This window comes from Macrotis lagotis, chromosome X (genome assembly GCF_037893015.1).
Source record: "Macrotis lagotis isolate mMagLag1 chromosome X, bilby.v1.9.chrom.fasta, whole genome shotgun sequence".
In the NCBI taxonomy this organism is placed as follows: Eukaryota; Metazoa; Chordata; class Mammalia; order Peramelemorphia; family Peramelidae; genus Macrotis; species Macrotis lagotis.
This window is the reverse complement of record NC_133666.1, coordinates 546,828,244-546,843,992: the sequence shown is the minus strand read 5'-3', so window position 1 is coordinate 546,843,992 and position 15,749 is coordinate 546,828,244. Positions and strand designations below refer to the sequence as shown.

The 15,749-nt window shown below is 34.3% G+C and overlaps 2 protein-coding genes across 4 annotated transcripts in view; one reads left to right on the top strand and one right to left on the bottom strand.

Moving 5' to 3' along the window:
- The window catches only part of CIBAR1 (CBY1 interacting BAR domain containing 1), a 41,292-nt gene that overhangs the window by 7,716 nt on the left and 17,827 nt on the right, over positions 1 to 15,749 (bottom strand). For all 3 annotated transcript variants that reach the window (XM_074200184.1, XM_074200183.1, XM_074200182.1), the window contains 2 exons: positions 14,508 to 14,612; positions 1,481 to 1,594 (listed from right to left, as the gene is read on the bottom strand). In XM_074200184.1, the coding sequence (XP_074056285.1) occupies positions 1,481 to 1,594; positions 14,508 to 14,612 (219 nt within the window). The remainder of the gene's footprint in view (positions 1 to 1,480; positions 1,595 to 14,507; positions 14,613 to 15,749) is intronic.
- Positions 1 to 15,749, top strand: part of RBM12B (RNA binding motif protein 12B) — a 63,038-nt gene that overhangs the window by 40,773 nt on the left and 6,516 nt on the right. The window lies entirely within an intron of this gene.

Genomic DNA, 15,749 nt, shown 5'->3' with positions numbered 1-15,749 from the left:
TTTTAACTTAGAAGCAACAAAAAACACCCAACAAAATCCAATCAGACATATACCTTTGTATCAAGTCTTCCTTGATTGTATTTTCTTGTTTGATTAGCTGGGACCCAGCACAGGGAAGGAAAGAAAATCTAAACTGTCTTCCAGGATCCACTCATGGATAATTGGATTATTTATCAAACTTTTCATATTATTATTCTCAAAGCTTTGTCAGGTTTCAAAGGTGTCACCCCCCCCAATTGCAAACTGTATTTTGCAATTCTGTAATTTTAATAAATGATATGCTCCCTCTACCAATGCAGAACAGCAATTTTTCTGTAATTAGTCCTGAGAAGTTATATAACCCTGAATAAGTTTGCCAGTATTTGAGAGACATTAAGACTTGGATTGGATTCTGGTACTGTTTCTATAGCTAGCCCTCTATTTATTATCTGTTGACTTTTAAGGTTCTCTTAGCAAAAAAAAAACAAAAAACTGAAGTACAGCTATAATCAACCAAAATGTTACAAGATACAACAGAACTCAACATTAATGCAATTCTATGAGATAAAATTTAAAAAACAAGCAATTTCTTACCAAAAATAATGCTTATATATTGAATATATAGTTTATTTGAAACAGATTCAGTATGGATGAAAAGACATATCTTTGGAGAAACACTTTTTTCCCCCCCTTGCCAAAATCTACCTTTTTTTACTTCTTAGTGCCTCAGTTTCCTCATCTTTAAAATGAAGTCCCCTCCAGTTCAATCTATGATCAATAATTACCCTAATATGTGTCGTGGAATTACTCCCTCTTTACTTTAGTAGAATGGCAAATTAACATATTGCCTGGCAGTTATCTTTTTTAATTAATCCCCCTGAATTTACCTAGGCTAGTACTGAGATGAGGGGCATTTTCATCATTGGACCTGAGAGACCTCGCTTCCATGCCAAAATAAAGAATGGAAAAGAGGGATTTTCATTTTTACTTTCCTATAAAATAATATTTTATTTTTAAGTTTTATATAGTAATTAAAAATTGTAAAATCACTGCTGAAACTCAACCTGTCTATAATTTGAAAAGTGATGAGGTGCTCTGTAAACAGGGCTTACACAGCTAGATTCATCTGAGTTCAGATGTTCTAGAGTTCAAGTCTCTCAAATTATCTATTAAACTGAACATAAACAAAAATTTTCAGAGCCTGTGTTTGAAACATTAGGCTAGTTACTAAGGGAAATGCAGAGATGAACAAAACATCTGACACTAAGGAGGTTTCAATCTAGTGGGGGAAGCCATCCAAAACTAATATTATAAAAAGTGTGTAGTTCCCAATGGGGTCTATAATTTAAGAATATAAAGGAAAAAAGGTATATGTAGTAGCAATGTTTTGATAAGAAAATGACCATCACCTCTATCATATTCTAGTTTAAGACACTATACTTGTTAACATTTTATACAACACAGATTAGTAAGAAATGGTTTTATGTATTAATATACCTACCTCTAGATCTTCTTCTTCATCAATCTTCTGTATATTTTGATAAGCAGCAGTGTAGACTTCTAAAGCTTTGCCATGGAACAGCATTTCAATTGTTATAAATTCTGAAAATATATTCTAAAAAGAAGAGTGAAATTTTATTGAATCATGTTAATCCACAATAATTAAAGTCAAATTTTTCTTTCTCATTTTGTGAAACACAAAGATGTTTGCTTTGAGATGTTGGGGAACTGGGAGGATTTAAATGTTAATTTTTAAATAAGTATAGAGGTATAGGAATTTCCTAAAAATTACTATTTACTATCAATTTTCTCTTTTGGTTTTGTTCAGCCTAACAAAATGTTTTTAGTTGGCAATGAGAACACAAGTGAATTCACTTGCACTACACTAATTTATGTACTCTGACCTATCTCATATTTGTAGAGCAAGGATTCTAACTCTAGCATTTAGAATAGTGACACAAAATCTTGCTAATTATGTTAACTTTGGGCAAGTCATAAACCCTCTTGCCCCATCAAGAATGGGACAACACCATCTTGTAGTACCAATCTCCCCTAGGGTAACTGTAAATGTGAAAAGGAGATAATCTACATTCCTAAGTTTAGCAATGACTTGGCCTCAATCTTCACTTTCCAAGCTCCTCTCTTTCATTACTTTCCTTCATACAATTCAAACTGGTTTACCTACTAATCCTGGAAATCTGTATTCCATCTTTTCTACAGTGTCCCATGCTTCCCTAGCACCTAGGTAGCTAGATGGTGTAGTGAAAATATCACTGGCCTGGAGTCAGGACAACCTGAGTTCAAATCCTTACTCAAACATTTACTTGCTGAGTGACACAGGGCAAATCACTTAAGGGTCTATCTTAGTTTTCTCAGCTATAAAATTTGGGGGGGAAATACTATCTCCCTCCCAGGGTTGTTGTGAGGTGGCCTTAAATTATGTTTGTTCCCTTCACTTGGAATGACCTCTTCTTCATCTCTGCCTCTTAAGGCTCTTTAACTTCCTCCTTTGGGACATAAATCACGCACAGCAAACCTTTCCCAATTCCCCTACTTGATAGGGCCTTCTTCCTCTTCAGTTTAATCCAAAAAAATTTAAATTTTTATACACTATATATTCTTCAGTGAAATGTAAGCTCCTTAAGCAAATAATTTGTTTTGTCTCTGTATCTTCAGAGCTTGGCATTGTGCTTAGTAATTGCTTGTTGGATTGAACTAAAGAAGCTATAAAGCTTAGATGATATATAGTCCCTGTCCTTAGGGAGCTCATCAATATACTGATGATATAAAATAATGCACAGGGGAGCAGATGGTGGTGTGAAGGCAACATTTTCTAAGAACTCCTTCCCCCCCCCCAAACCTCCAAAAGTTGTCAAATTATGACTCTAGCCAAAATTTAGAGGGGCAGAACCCACAGAAAGACTGAGTGATACATTTTCCCAGTCCAAGATAACTTAAAAGTTCTGCAGGAAAGGTGTGTTTCACCAGGACTGGGAGTTGGAAAGAGCCCTGGTCACAGCACAGCCTGGGAATAGCTTGAAGGGGTAGGGAGAGAATTCTGCTACACCAGAATGATTAGCTGCAAAATCTGCAGTGAGAATTGATAGAAATCAGCCTATATCTCCAGAGCACAGCTCACAGACAGTAAGGGGGTCAGGGTAGACTGAAGAAATTTCTCTGCTCTCCCTGGGGACAGGTCTCTGCTATTTGCCCACACTCAGATCCAGGTTGCAGTTTGGGCTTCCAAACTAAGATAGCTGAGCAGGGCCTCTCCTTATAGCTCCAGGGCAGAGGGAAGTGCTGTGATCATCTACATATCAAAGCACAGGCAAGGAGACATAAGACCTTGGAGGAATAAAGGTCCCAGTGGGTGTCCCAACCCCTCCCCGCTGGCTCTAATTAGTCTTGGGCTGAGGAAATGAGCAAATAATAGAAAAAAGAAGACTGACCATAAAAAATTACTTTGGTTCCAAGGAAGATCAAAACATATACTCAAGATGGCAATAAAATTGAAGCTTCTGGATCCAAAATCTCCAAGAGAAATAGAAAATGGGCTCAGACTATGGATGAGCTCAAAAAAGACTTTGAAAAACAATTAAGGGAGGTGGAGGAAAAATTGGGAGAAGAAATGAGAGCAATGCAGAAAAATCATGAAAAATCAATCAGCAGCTTGGTGGAAGAATACAAAAAAAATACTGAAAAAAATAATATGTTAAAAACCAGTTTAGACCAAATGGAAAAAGCAAAACAAAAGGCAAATGAGGAGAAGTATACCTTAAAAAGCAGGACTGACCAGCTGGAAAAGGAGATAAAAAAGCTCTCTGAAGAAAATAACTCCTTCAAATGCAGAGTAGAACTAAAGGAAGCTGATGACTTTGCAAGAAATCAGGAAGAAATAAAACTCTTCCAAAAATGCCCAAAATTAGAAAATGTAAAACATCTCATTGGAAAAAGCAACTGACATCTAAAACAGATCCAGAAGAAATAGTTTGAAAATTATTGGGCTACCTGAAAGTCATGACCAGGAAAAGAGCCCAGACTTCATTTTTCAAGAAACAATACAGAAAAATTGCCCTGAGATCCTAGAAGCAGAAGGTAAAATTGAAATTGAGGGAATTTACCAATCACCTCCTGAAAGAGGTCCCAAGAGAAAAACTTTCAGGAATATTATAGCCAAATTCTAAAACTCCCAAGACAAGGAGCAAATACTAAAAGATACCAGAAACAATTCAACTACCCAGGCTCCATAGTCAGGATCACACAGGATCTGGTAGTATCTACATTAAGGGCCCATAGGGATTAGAATATGATATTCCAGAAGGCAAAAGATCTTGGTCTATAACCAAGAATCAACTACCCAGCAAAACTGAACATCCTCTTTCAGGGGAAAAGATGGACCTTCCATGAAACAGGGGACTTTCAAACTTTCCTATTGAAACAACCAGAGCTGAACACCAAGTTTGATCTCTAAGTACAGGGCTCTGGTGAACCATAGAGGAGGTGGATGAGACTAACTATGAGGAACTTAATGATATTGAACTGTTTGTATTCCTGCATGGGAAGAAGATATTGGTAACTAACATGAACTTTCTCATTTATAAGAGCTGTTAGAAGCATATATAGAGAGGACATAGGAAGGAGTGGAATATAATGGTATAATATAGTAAAAAAGATGGGAGCCAATGGGTAATAAAGGAAAGAACTGGGAGGAAGGGAAAGGAGATGAAGAAGCAGCTAAGAAATTTCACATATGAGGCAAGAAAAAGCTTTTTCAATAGAGGAGAACAAGGTAAGGGGGGATGAGTGAGCCTTCATTCTCATCAGAAATGACTCAGAGAGGAAATAACATACACACTTAATAGGGTATAGAAATCTATCTTACCCTAGAGAAAAATGAGAAGAAAGGGATGGGATAAGGGGGAATGGGGAGAGGGAAGGGGGAGAAAGGTGATAGAAGAGAGGGAAGATTGTGGGAGAGGGTACTCAGATACAACACACTTTTAGACAGGGACAGGATAAAAGAGAAAAAAATATAGAATAAAAGAGTGGGGAGGAACAGAGTGGAGGGAAATACAACTAGTAACAGCAGCTGTGGAAAAAATATTGAAGCAACTTCTCTGGTAGACTTATGATAAAGAAGGCAATTCACCCCAGAGACAGAGCCATTGGAATCTGAATACAGACTGAAAGTACATTTTTTTTCCTCACTAGTCTTGAGGTTTATCTTCTTGGGAGGGGGAGGGGGGTTTATGTTTACTCTTACTACAAAATTTTTGTAATAATATAAAATAAATAAATCTAGATCCCTCACTGAAAAAAATAGAAGATGGAATTTGAGTTGGGTTTAAAGAATATTTCTGCCAGAAAGTAAGTAATCTTGTTGACAGGACAGAGCATATAAATGGGAGTAGTATAAGCTAAAAAGTCAGGATGGTCAGATTTTAAAAAGGTCATGAATTATGGTCAAGTAATGAAGTTCGAATTTGGTAGGCATGAAGTACCACTAAGATTTCTGAGCAAAGGAGTGATGTGACCTAAGCTGTGTGTGAAGGTTGTGTTTTCAGTAAAATGGAGCTCAGAAAACATTGCCTTTTCATTTCAGGAAATTTTTCATTTTGCCTCAAGGCAGACTTTAATCAATAGAATGAGACTATAAATAGGATAGGAGAGACTGTGTGCCTGGGGAGAATGCACAATTATGATGAGGTAGTATCAACCAGTTGTATAATCTGGAAATCCTCAAGATTTCAAAGTCCTGTTTTACTGACTGATGAGGAAGTTGGAAAGATTTTAGAAAAAGAAAACCATTTTACTACTTTGAAATATAGCTTATATAAACAGTTCAGAAGGTAGCATGTAGCTGTTCTGGGGGGACTGTGTAGTTCACATTTAATTTTTTCTTCTATCCTTGGTTATCTAAGTTTTGACATTTATTAACTCTTTAAAGGAAAATGTTTTGAATCATTAGATATAATTACATCATTATCTTTTTCTGTTACAGAAAATTTAAAAAATAAAGAGGGAAAAATTCTTTTATCTATAGAGAATTTAAATGCATAATTGGAATAGAGATTTTAATCATTTACTGATGAGGAATTAATTTGAGTTTATTTGAAGTCTTAATCTACAATTTGTATTAAAATACTTAACATAAAGATTTCACTAATTAATAACCCACAATTATGTATTCTCTCCCAGGTTGTTGTATAATTTACAAAAATGTTCTATGCTTAAAAATAAGGTGCTGGTTAATACAACTTACCTGTAACTTATATTTACTATGATATGTTTACATATTAGAAAAAATTACTGTTTCTAAATAGTTGCAAGAGCCAAAAAATATTTTATGGAGTGCAATTTTATGACATTACCATGATAAATATGGTCTCTTAAAAACATCTTATGTGGTTGGTAGTTATATATTGTCATGAATACAGATTGGAATGATTTGAAATCCTGCTCTTATCAGCAAATGTGGGATGGGCAACAACTTCCTAGTATTTTATCTAAAGTGAACTAATTAATGGCCTCAGGCAGTGCAAATGTTTACATTGAATAAATCCGATAAATGAATACTATACTATGAATTTCAGTTGTATTTCATTTTAAAGATTTTAAAGATTTTTATCATTCTACCTTTATCAAGAGTGATGAATATAAACATGAAGCTTCTGACTGGCTCTAACACTTCAATGTCTAAGTTAAAAATATCTAGCTATAGCAGGTTCTCCCTACCACACCAAATTAGCTTTCTCCTTTCAATATCACCTAGTAGGTCAAAAGGCAATTTAGAAACAAAACCTGAATCAAAGAACCTTACCTTTCCAGTACACCTTAACCTCTTCCCTTCCTGCACTATATGATCTGGTGACACTGACTTCCTTGCTGTTTCTTATCTATGATACATCTGAATTCTCTCTTCAATCTTCTGCCTTCTGGATTCCCTAGCATACTTCAAGTCTTAACTAAAAGCACACTTACTCTTGGCTTCCCTTTATGATTATCTTCAGTTTTCCTGTAGATATCTTGTTTGTACATACTGGTTTGCATGGTCTGTTCTCCATTAGATTGTGAGTCCTATAAAGCAGGAACAATCTTTTGCCTTTCTTTGAATCCCGAGTTCTCCATATTTGGAGAACATAGGCATTTAATAAATGCTTGACTTAGGAATTGGAAAGGGCTTTAGAGATCATCTAGTTCCAGCTCTATCCATTTATTGCTTCACTACCAAATGGTTAGTCAACCTCTACTTGAATATGTGTAGTGACAGAGACTCATTACATCAAGAGAAAGTGATTTTCATTTTTAGTTAACTGGTGGTTTTGAAATCTACCTCCCTGGAACAGTATTCTTGGGTCCTAGTTTTGCCCTCTTTCACAATAGAATATTCTATATTTCACAATAGTATATTCCATCCTCCTTAAGATAACTCCTCAAATATTTGAAGACAGTTATTGTCAATGCTCCTCACCAAGCATGGCCTCCAAGACCATATATGCAATAATCTAGATGTAGCCTAGCTAACAAAATATATGATTCTCCTAGTTCTGAATAGTATGCTTCTATTAAACACATCCAAAGAAATAGAACATATTAAGTCGGATTGCTTACTGTCTCTTCCTCAAATTGTTTTCTGTAGCCCCGTACTCAGCTCAAGGGCTCAGACATATCTCTGGACCTGGGTGAAGATGCCTCAAAACACCTGTTCCTACTAATATAGCTGTTTTCTTTTTTACTTCTCTACACAAGTACCTCCTGTTTCTACCTCAAACTTGACAATGTTATTTACCCCTAATTACCCCAAATTTGGGAGATTTAGACTGTCTCCAGCTTTTGGAATACTTATACTTGGACAGTTTCTTGGAGCATTCTCCATCTCCCTCTGTGCAGCCTGGGGAAATCCATAAGAAAAATCTATATAGTTAGTTTTGGAGATCATTGTAAAGGTCTCAACCGACAGATTTGGAGACCCCAGATTTTGGGCAGTGTTGCTATTTAAAGTTTAAATACAATCCACATTAAATTTTATAGTTAACATAAGAAATTTATCACTTGTATACATCTAAATTTCACATATATTTCTGTCTATGAATAGGTAAACATAGACCCTCAAATGTAAATATTTTGCTGTTGCATAAAATAACAGGGCTTGGAGGCAGAAGAGTGACTAATTTTCTTTAATCTTTAAGAATAAAAAATAAGCAACTATTTTCTAACTCTATTAAAAGATAAAATTCCAACAACACTGCATACTTTTAAGAGATAAAAATAGACCTATATGAAGCTGCCTGTACAAAGTAAAACAAAAATATTTTCAAAAACATAATACAACTTAGTTTTACTCTTAGAAATGCCTTACTTTCCTATGGAATTAAAGTTGTGTGTGCAATTAAAATTTATAAGATAGTTTTAGTTGAAGATTTTAAATTTAAAAAGAGTTCAAGGAAATAATATGGGTTTTTACTTCTGGCTCTACATTTTTAATATATGTGTGAAAAAAGGCTGTTTAACTGAACATTTCCACATTAGTGTAGGTTAACTCTGCTAATACAAATACTATTATACATAAGGTACATGAGTTATCTGAGTAATTACTATTTTCACATACAAAAACTAATCTCATTTTCATGGTCATACTTCACTTATACTTTGACGTTACTAAATGAATGGATAACATAAAATATAATCTATTGTTACATACATCATCTAGAGGCCTATTTAATTATACTTAAGTTGTTAAATGTTGTAAGTGACCTTCATTACCAACATATGCAAAGACATGCAAACTCAAATCATTTTATTTAGCATGAAGTACAAAGTTTTGGCTCATCTTCATGACATTTCTACAGTTAACTGATTTTAAAGCCCAACATTAAAACTTTAATAATTTTCTTTAAAACATTATAGAGGGGCGGCTAGGTGGCATAGTGGATAAAGCACTGACCTTGGAGTCAGGAGTACCTGGGTTCAAATCCGGTCTCAGACACTTAATAATTACCTAGCTGTGTGGCCTTGGGCAAGCCACTTAACCCCATTTGCCTTGCCAAAAACCTAAAATAAAATAAAATAAAATAAAATTATAGAATTGGGGTGGCTAGGTGAAGCAGTGGATAAGAGCACTGGCCCTGGAGTCAGGAGTACCTGATTTCAAATCTGGCCTCAGACACTAATCACCTAGCTGTGTGGCCTTGGGCAAGCCACTTAACCCTATTGCCTTGCAAAAAACAAATAAATAAATAACATCATAGAATCAATGAATTTAAGTTGAATAATCTTTTCACAAAGGGCACGAATAAAAATGCCTTCTATTCATTTCCCAAGCTTAAGGGAAGAAATAGTGACTTTATTTCTACTTATGTACAGTGGTCTCTTTCATAAGTAGCATATTTTTCTAAATATAGGCTGCAACTCTCTAAAACGGGATCTCTTCAAAAAGTTTTAAAAAATGAATACTGAAAATACATACTGTATAAAGTTACCATATTAAAACATTTACTTAAAAATGACTTCTTTGAAGTCATCAAATGATGATGTTTAGGGTATTTTTATTACTACTATTTTCTCATTTTGATTACTGTTCCTTTGTTTCCAATTCTTCCTAAAATAAGGACATCATAAAAGATAGTAAAGTGAGCGAAGATAGATTACACTTAGCTTGTGTACAATGCAGACTTTTAAGGGAAAAAAATGCAACCCCATATTGAGAACAAACCATAACCATCTTTTTACTTTTAAAGAGCCTTGCAAAACAAAACCCACAGGGATATGATTAATTTGCCTTAGAAAATCAAAGGAAGGGGCGGCTAGGTGGCACAGTGGATAAAGCACTTGCCCTGGAGTCAGGAGTACCTGTGTTCAAATCTGGTCTCAGACACTTAATAATTACCTAGCCATGTGGTCTTGGGCAAGCCACTTAACCCCATTTGCCTTGCAAAAAAAAAAAAGATTAAAAAAAAAGAAAATCAAAGGACATTCTTGTACCTTGGCTGCTCTTACTTTAAGTTATAATTCTGAAGCACCAAAGGGAAGAGGTAAAGAAAATAATTTATTTTAGGGGAAATTCAAGATGTTGCCTCCTAGCATCTCCACAGTTGCCTACTACAGTAGGACTAAATTACTGAAGAGAACTGATCATTCCACTTTTAAATATATCTAGAGATGGAGATCTATGCTTTCGTTTGATAGCCAGTCTCTTAAAATTCTCAACTTGCAACCTTATTTTACCTAAATTTCAAGTTAAAATTTAAGTCTATTTTTTCTTTTTTGGAGAAGGAAAAATTCTTATATTAGTTTTTCAAATATTTTAAAACCATTATTATACTTTACTTCAGCATTTCTTTTATCCAATTCTCTTTAATCACTTGATTATAGTAATCTTTATAGGAGGCATTCTGTTTGCCCTCTTTCCCAAGCAAGTCCTTGAAAAATATGCAGATTTACCACTACTATTAATATTAAAATCTAGCAGAAAATGTTTTTGTTCTGGTTTTAAATAAAATGATCCTTGGTATATTGAGAGATATTTGATTCCGCCCAGGTATCCTTTTCTCTTTCTCTATTTAAATGGTTGTAATAGTTGAAAAGACTCATTATCTGATGGTCATCCTTCTGGTGATGAGCCTCTCATAATTTATTAGCTAGGCCAATCCTTGGATCATTTGACCTTGCAGGGGCCAAATTTTTTTAAATTTAGAGATGGAAGATACTCTAAAGAACATTTCAGTTTACTATATGACCTGCCAGAGGGTTTGTAAAGCCTCTGTTGGCACAAAACTTTCTCAAATTCTTTGCCACAGCTATACAGTGGACTAAGTCATCTGTGTAAGCTAAAAAAGCTAAATATATCAAATCTGAATTACAGCAAAATAAAAAAAACCTTATTTCCTTACCTCCCCCAAATCACAAAGAATGTATAAATCAACTTTAATATAATGTAGACAAAAGATTGCCAAGATTTTATTAGAACAGTGATTCCCAAATTTTCACTTGCTTGAACATTGAGATCATTCTGGTTATGTTCTGAATGGAGATGAGAATGTTGAATTCTTACAATAAAATTCCTTGGCAAAATAAGATAGGTGCTACCTCTCAATTGGGAACCCATGCATATCTTAGATAGGACACCCTTGTAGCAAACATCATAAAAGAACTGCTAGGCTGGGCTAAAATCAATTAATTGACAGGCTCCTAATCCACTGCCTAGGGAGTTCTAATTTAAGAAACAAAATAATAATCATGTGGGGCAGCTAGGTGATGCAGTAAATAGAGCACTAACCCTAGAGTCAAAAGGACCTGAGCTCAAATCCAGTCTGTGTGACCTTGAGCAAGTCACTTAACCCCATTGTCTTGAAATAACAAATTTTAAAAAAATTAAAAAAAATAATAGTCATGCAAATTCTAATCTATGGTACTATTTTTTCTTTTAAAGGAAGGGAAGTTATTCTTTGTGCATTCTCATCACCTGATAATTCCCAAAAACGGTGTGTCCCGAAAAGCTCAGTGCAGTTTTAAGTTTTAATAATTTAATATAAATGGTAAAAATTACAAAAACATCTGGAAGATTAAATTTGAAAAATATTGATTTTTAAAATTAAATTCAACATAAGCATCCTTTTGATTTTTTGAACTCTTGCTTTTTGAATTTTGTAAAAACTTTCATTATCTATTGCTCCTCAGTAACTGAAAGGACATTTGTAATCCCAACCTTAAAAATATACAAGAATGAAGTTTTGATGCATATGTAAAAGTTCTAATATAACTCTATAAAAAGAAGCCTAATGGAGATAGATTAGGTGAGTTGAGATGGACAAGCAAGAGACCCTCCTCTTCCAATCTATCAGCCTGAAAAAATGGCTTCCAGAAGCTTTTCCACATGGCAAAACATAATGACAGGGTTAAAATGTAAACTAAATCATCTGTATTTGAAATTTACAAAGCTAAAGTAAGTTTAAATTTAAATTAACTTTCAGAATTTTTTAAAATAATTTTTGCAGCATTTAATAGTTGTAAGATATTAAGCTTATAACTGAAGTCATAATTTTGAAAACTATTTTTTTCATATGTCCAAATGACATTTTAGTTATCTGTACTAATGGAAGTGCGGAAGAGAAAGAAATTATGCACATAAGAGTTGAAAGAAAAAATTGTGTTGCAGGTGATATACTACTTGTCAGTAGTTATGTTCCTATATTCAGGGCAAAATCTTAAATGTAAGAGTTTGGAAAGCACAACTCTAGGAAAACTGATTAAAAGTTCAATTTTTTTAAATCAGAAAACCATAAGTTTAAAAATAAGCAAGTTTACTAAAAATGCATAATCATATTCAACTCAGACATAAAATTATGGGGATATACATGGACCCTCTATTGGAGCAGCAATACTTGAATTTAAAACTCTTCAGCACTATTTTTAAATTAGTACTGTTTCTAACAATGAAAATGAATAATTGGTTAGCAGCCTTAGAGAGGAAGCTTCTAAATATAATTCATGTTAGGCAATTACTAAACTCCCATTTTGTTTTTTAAGGTTTTTGCAAGACCAAATGGGTTTAAGTGTCTTGCCCAAGGACACACAATACAGCTAGGTAATTATTAAGTGTATGTATGAGGCCAGATTTGAACTCAGGTATTCCTGACTCCAGGGCTGGTGCTCTATCCACTGCACCACCTAGCCACCCCTAGACTCCCACTTCTTAACTTAGGTGACTGTCCCCAGTTCTGTTGGTAAAAGCTAATTATTTTAATATTAATCTTCCTCCCTGTTCTCTGATTATGCTGTCTAAGAACTGAAGCCAGTCCCTATAAAATCATTCTTTCTTGCCTTTCTCCTGGGTCTACCACTATAGAGAGCTATCTTTGTATAGCTGGTTCCATAGGGATCTCTGAATAATATGCAAAACAGATTATTCAACAAGAGATAAACAGCTTCCACCCAAATTGCAGTACTTAAACAATCAGGCAAGTCAGATTTTATCGAATTTATTTTAGTTAGCCTACTTTATGAGATAGACTCTCCTTAATCTTAATCTTGAGACCATTCAAATGTCTCTACTTAATACAATAAGAGAAAGGAGGAGGAAGATAAAGATAAGGTATATAAAGGAAATATAATTTTTTTTGGGGGGTGGGGGGGACAAGAGAGGGGGGAAAAAAAGCAAAAGAGGGAGAGAAAGAGAAGCCAGAAAGAGAATGAGACTAAGGAAGGAAGAAATCTTTGGCTATAAAGTAATATGACTTATTTTCTTGTATGGTAACAGTTGCAAAATTGGAATTTCTATGATGTTTTAAGCAATAGCACTTTCATTTGAATAAGCATATGGCCTTCCAAAGGGGCTGTTGTAGGGATAAATCATTTAAATTTACATACGTAACTTATGTATTACATATACATATTTGTAAGCCTCATTACTTCATATATCTTACGTAATTCTTAAAGATGGATAAAAGGGGGAGGAGAGTGGTGTGCTAGAGAACACTAATCTGTCATTATAAGACAAAGTTCAGGACTTGTAGCTGAGATGGAAAGGATTCATTTAATTGATTCAAAATCAGTTTGGTCCACTAGTGGGACCATTTCTTAAGCATAGATCTTCCTTCTGACAAGGTAAGCTAATTTCATTGCAAAATTAAGAGTTGCTTCATTCATTTTAAAAGTAAGATGCACTTCAGATAATATCAGATTTGGCTAGGTGTTAATGCACTTACTATATGCTAGCAACTCAAGAAAATGACGGTACTTGTTTCAAGGAAACTTATAATGAGAAAAGAAAGCAAAAAATGTCATTTCTGGATCAGTATCTCAAAAAAAATCTTATAGCCTGTGTGACTCCTCTCAAATTATCTCAGAAGTGCCTGTGAAAAACTTTCCAAAATGTCCTTCTAAATTCTATGACTTTTTGTTTTATTACAGTAATTATGAAGGCTTATTAGAACTGAGTATACCAAAATACATAGAATTTTATGTTTGGTTATTGTTTTCACATTGAGATTAGATATACTTGAAAAAGATTTAAAGTTTTAAATTTTAAGATTTGTGATTATTTCTATAAAAAAACTGGCTTTTGGTTTTTTTTGCCAGTAACTGTTGCTAGTAACATAACCCTTTATTATAATTTCTGTGGAAAATCAGATAACACATACTGGTTAGACTCACAATTCCTTTTCCAGGAGAAGACTTTTTTAAAGTATAAATATTGCGTATATTTTTAAATTCCAAGAATTATGACTTCACTGCCTAAGGATCCAAGAAAATAGAAATAAGACTTCTGAAAAAAAAAAGCTTGTTTTTAAACCTTGACAAAAGATCACAGAATCATAGAAAAAGTTGGAAGAGGTCTTAAGTCCTTTAGTCCACTCCTTTCACTTTACAAATGAGTAAGGGAAGGCACAAAGAAACAAAGTGACTTACAAAGGTAGCAATTAGCCTTAAGATGGTAAAGGGAAAATCCAGGATTTGGTTCCAAGATGTAAAACTCCAAACCTGCAATTATTTCTATTACACAGTGCTGCCCTGTCAGCATGCTTTTTTACCTTTATGTCCTTTATTTTTTGCTTTTCAAAATTGTCAATTGTTTCTTCCAGATGCCGACTTGTTCTGGTAGCATCCATCGTAGCTCTCTGTAATTCAGTTTCTGCCTATAAAAATATTCATAAGACATAAAACAAAATAATGTCAGAACTTTCTAAGCCTACCAGGAAAGATGTATTGGGGTAGTAATACATTGCCACTGCAGATTTTATTTTTAATTATTGAACTGTAGGGATAACAAATCAAATACCCAAAAGGTCATCCTTGAATCAGAAATAGTATGAGTATTCAGTAGCATGCGCACTTCTCATCCCCCTCCCTGAACTTTGAAAGTTAACATGCATCCTATGGGATTCAATAAAGAGGAAATCATTGAGTGAAATCTGGCTGGCAAAAAAAAAAAACAATTCAGAGCTAGAAGGGACTTTAGAAGCCACTAGGTCCAACTCATTCCTGAATAAGATTTCCAATCAGAAATCAGCTAGCTTTGGCTTGATGACCTTGACTGAGGCAACCTACTTAGTACTTCTTGAGGCAACTCAAATAGAACTTTCTTTGATTCAAGACCAAATCTGATTTTTTGTAACTTCTTCCAATTATTTTTAATTCTTCCCTTTGTCTAAATTGAATTCCTTTTCCACTTGAGTTTCTTTTAAATTGCTGAGAACATCTTTGATGTCCTCATCTTCTCCAAGTTAAATGTCTTCAATTATGGCAGGATGTTGAGGCACTTCACCCTCCCAACTGTCTTCTTTTAAATGTTCTGCAGCTTGTCAACAGTTCTTAAAATATAGGACCCTGAACAAAATACTCCAGATGAGTGCTGAGCAAGAGTCATATAGTGGTGGCATCTTCCTACTCCTGAGGCAATCTGAGACTACATCAGTTGTTTGTCACCACTGTCATATTACTGACTTACACAAAACCCCTTAGGATAAACAAACTTTGACAGTCACCCACTCATCCATCTCCATCTCCGTGTGTCTGTTTGTCTGTCTGTCTGTCTCTCTCGGCTTTTACTTGTGAAATTTGATTTTTTTTTAAATTTAAGACTTTACATTTGTCCCTAGTTTCGTCTTACTAGACTTAGCTCAATGTTTTAGTATGACATGATAAACTCTTTTAGGATGACAATCATCTAACATGATAACTTATCTTTCTATATTTGCCACTTATAAATTTGATAAATATATCTCTATTATCTAAGTTAATGATTAAAAATGTTTAATAAGACAAAGTTAAAC